Source organism: Mastomys coucha, unplaced genomic scaffold, assembly GCF_008632895.1.
Source record: "Mastomys coucha isolate ucsf_1 unplaced genomic scaffold, UCSF_Mcou_1 pScaffold7, whole genome shotgun sequence".
In the NCBI taxonomy this organism is placed as follows: Eukaryota; Metazoa; Chordata; class Mammalia; order Rodentia; family Muridae; genus Mastomys; species Mastomys coucha.
The window spans coordinates 64,548,073-64,551,693 of NW_022196913.1; the positions used below are offsets into that span (position 1 = coordinate 64,548,073).

At 52.4% G+C, this 3,621-nt stretch overlaps 2 protein-coding genes across 2 annotated transcripts; both read left to right on the forward strand.

The window, feature by feature from the left end:
- Positions 1–267: 267 nt before the first annotated feature.
- On the forward strand, positions 268–2,118 carry LOC116081529 (the record flags this gene model as incomplete). Its single annotated transcript, XM_031358102.1, has 4 exons — positions 268–276; positions 332–395; positions 1,002–1,062; positions 1,287–2,118. Coding segments are annotated over exons 1-4 (966 nt in total), but the record flags the coding sequence as incomplete, so codon positions are not given.
- Positions 2,119–2,121: 3 nt separating this feature from the next.
- On the forward strand, positions 2,122–3,615 carry LOC116081530 (spermatogenesis-associated protein 31D4-like; the record flags this gene model as incomplete). Its single annotated transcript, XM_031358103.1, has 1 exon — positions 2,122–3,615. A coding segment is annotated over one exon (1,494 nt), but the record flags the coding sequence as incomplete, so codon positions are not given.
- Positions 3,616–3,621: the final 6 nt, after the last annotated feature.

Sequence of the window (3,621 nt, forward strand, 5' to 3'; positions counted from 1 at the left end):
TGATCCACTCCTGCATCATGTGTTCCTTCTGCTACCCTCCTCCATGATGATCAGGATCACAGTGCTGGCTATTGAAGGTCTCTCTGAAGAGAGCATGGAGCCCAGTTGTTCACTCTAGGACTGGTACTCCTCAAGAGCAGCATAGTCGTAAACTCCCCAGAAAGAATGCCACATTGTCCTTTAGTTTTCCAAAGGAGGAGAGTGGAAGTAAGCGCCACCTTCCCAGTTAACAAAGCTGACATGTCTCGTTATTCAGTGGGTCCCGCGATGTGCCTGGTCAGTGGGATTCTGAGTTTCTTAGGAAGAGAGACATCACTAGTGACTTCCTGAGGTCATTCTCTTCTGTTGTTGGCAGCTGCAGGAGAAAGAGAAGAAGAGAAGGCAAGCCCTCACAGGTAGGTGTCTGCCTCTGACCTCTCTTCTCAGGGCTCCCTACTGTGTCCTTTCCGTAGGATTCCAGGTTTATAATCTGAGGATGTTGGTTGCTATACATAGTCCCTTAATCAAGAGAGAGAGGAGCCTTGTGAGGAGAGACTCATATGAGGACAGGCAGACCCACGTGGGGATGGCCTCTGGGGCCCCTGTGAGATGTGCAGGGGGCAGTAACAGTCTTTGATGGCTGGGATGGCCCCTCGGGGATCTTCTGAGATGGCTGCTTTGAAGAACAGCTTAAGTCTCCTGACGCTGTGTCCCCTGCTTCCTTCCTGGGAGCTGACAGCCATGAGGAAACCACTGAGCAGTGGTTTTGAGTGGTACTCAGGACAACACCAGGAGGAGGGAGTACGGGGGTGGTGGGAGGGATTAGTATCTGAGTCGCACACGCGTGTGCTGCACACACGCTCGCACGCACTCGCGTGCACTTGAGGACGTTCTGAGTGTTCTCACAGAGCACTGTTGTTGCCTTCAGGAATCATGACTGTATGTGTTTTCCCTAAGTCTACTCCCATGCTGTGCTACTTTCTACCTCCATTCCCTATAGCCCATTATCTTGCTTCTTTAAGGTGGGGGAACTTGCCAGAGAGAAGCAGAGCAGAGAAGGGAGCCGCAGAGAACCCAGCAAAGGTGATTTGCCTCCCTTTCTTCCTGGCCCCTTTTCCCACATACCTCATGCTTCTCAGGAATCCATGTTCTCTCACCTTTTCGGGGGAGGGGTCACATAGCAAGGGGCCATGGAAGGAGGTCACAGAGGCCAGCCATGGATATGGCAGTGTAAATGGGCTAGGCCAGCCGGCCCTTATTTCCACAGGCTGCTTCCAGTGATAGCTCGACCTTTGTATCTCCCACAGCTCTCTGGAAGAGCCCTCCGCGGCCACCTACAATGAATTACCACTCCACAGAGATTCCCTCTTCCCTGTGTGTGACAAATCTGGCGATGTCGGTCACCAGCTCTCCCAAGCCATCTTCAAAGATGGTACTGCCCCTTCCTTTTGCATGGCTTCCACAGCTCCTGGAACAAAGGCCTCGTTTATTCTGTCCTCTCTGCTCCCAGGTAACCAGGCAGGGCATCCAGCTCTAGTCCGTCCACCGGAGCCTTTACTGCTGGCTCAGTCCATCCTCTCACCTAACCGCTCTGCCCCGCTAGAAGGCTTCTTCTACCCGTCCACACCGCTGTGTAACTCTCTGACAGCAGAGTCTACACTTCCCTCAAACCCTCCACCCTCAAACCCTCCACTTCTCCCGGACCCCACCCCACCCTCTTTTTCTCTTCCAACACTTCAGAAGTCAGAAGTGGTCTTTAAACCGGAAATCACTAGACCTCTGGTGAACACACTCAATGAGATGCCCACTAATGTCCTACCAGCCAGAGGCACTGGCTATGTAAGACAAGCAATGCCACAGGCCTCCCAGCAGCACCCTACTGCTGACAACCAGTTATCTTCAGACTCAGAAAACTCCTTCAACCAGCATCTCCCAGCACCCCATGTTTTTCAAGTCTCTTTACAGGGAGACAGAAGGACCTACCATCTAGAACCTGAACACCTCTTTTCTTCCAACTCCGATGACCTGAAACTGCTCCAAAGGCTAGACAAGAAGGGGCAGAATTTCCTGATAGCAAAGAAGAAGGAGGAGGAGGAGGAGGAGGAGGAGAAAGAGGAGGAGGAGGAGGAGGAAGAAGAGGAGGAGGAGGAGGAGGAGGAGGAGGAGGAGGAGGAAGAGGAGGAGGAGGAGGAAGAGGAGGAGGAGGACAAAGGATGTTTTATAAAGTCACCCAGTTCTTCAGAGAAGCTGCCATTGGGAGAGGCATGGGTTGAGCCACAGGATTTGGTGGCATCTCATGCCGCAAGCAGCAAAGGCAGGCTCACGCACCAGCCACTCCCTCACTCCGAGACTTCTGAAGACCATGAGGAGCTTAAACCTGCCCAGCTCTTCTGGGGACCCCCGTCTCTACACAGTGAGGCCCTGCGCTCTACTACCACTAACTCCTATGACCGGTCCTCAAGCTTTGTGTGCTTCAACAGTATGGCTGAAGCCTCCATTGCTGACTATTCCCATGCAATTATGCTTCCCACACCTCTGTCTGTGTATCGACCACAGACATGGCTGCAGACCGCACCCCAGTCTCATCCCCAACATGGCCCTCCTGAAGAGTCACAGCCTCAGCCTCAACCCCAGTCCTGGTTCTCGGTCTCAACACTGTCTTCTCAATCCGAGCTGAGGGACTGTGGGGTGTATTTTCATAGACCTCAGGGAGACGAGCCACCTCTTGGTCCTTCTGCAATGCAGAGCTTGGAATATAACATCTTGAAAAAGGAGCAGGAGAGGGTGTGGGGTTTACCTTTAGTGATCCAAAAATCCCAGGATGCTTTTTGTCCCTTGCCGCCCAAGGTCTTGTTGGGAAGTCGCTCCTCCAAGGCCTCTTTTCCCAAGCCCATCCTTCCTGGAGACTTCCCCCTCACCAGTGAGCTTGAGAAGAAATTTGAACATCATCTCCGAAAGAGACTCATCCAACACCGCTGGGGCCTGCCCCACAGGATCGACGAGTCCCTATCACTCATGAGTCCTCAGTCAGAACTGATTGACTTCTCTGAGTCACAGAAGAGCCGGGGACTCTCGTGGATCACTTTCTTTAAGTACCGGGGCTACAAAGGCTACAAAGACTCACGGGCCATTGTATCTGGAGGAAGCTCTCACAATCAGATGCCTGAAACTCATTCTCTACAGAAGACTGGGGTCAAAGAACAGACATACAGTCAAGATAAGGGCCAGAAGGACCATCCCCGGGGTAACAGCTTCCAGGAGGCTTCACAAAACAGTCCGAAGTCTCACTCAAAGACACACCAGAAGAGTCGTGCAGGTGGGCAGCCCCCCAAGCTTTCAAGTCCCTCACAGGTGAGACAGAAAGGAATTGAAATTGTCCTGAAAAAACACCTGAACAAGAAAATTAGGGAAATCAGAAGGGGTGAGATCCCTACCGCCGTGGATAGGTCGAGGCATTCTACCAATGTGGCAAAGATAGCGCAGCCTCCACCTGAGGCCTCTTGCAAACAAATGGAAGATCTGGCACCACTGGCAGGTAAGGAGGACGGACTGAAAAAGCACCCCCATGGCTTGGCGCTTAGTCCTAGCAAAGAAAAGATGCTAGAAGAACACATTGCAGCCTTCGGCAGGAGGATGACATTT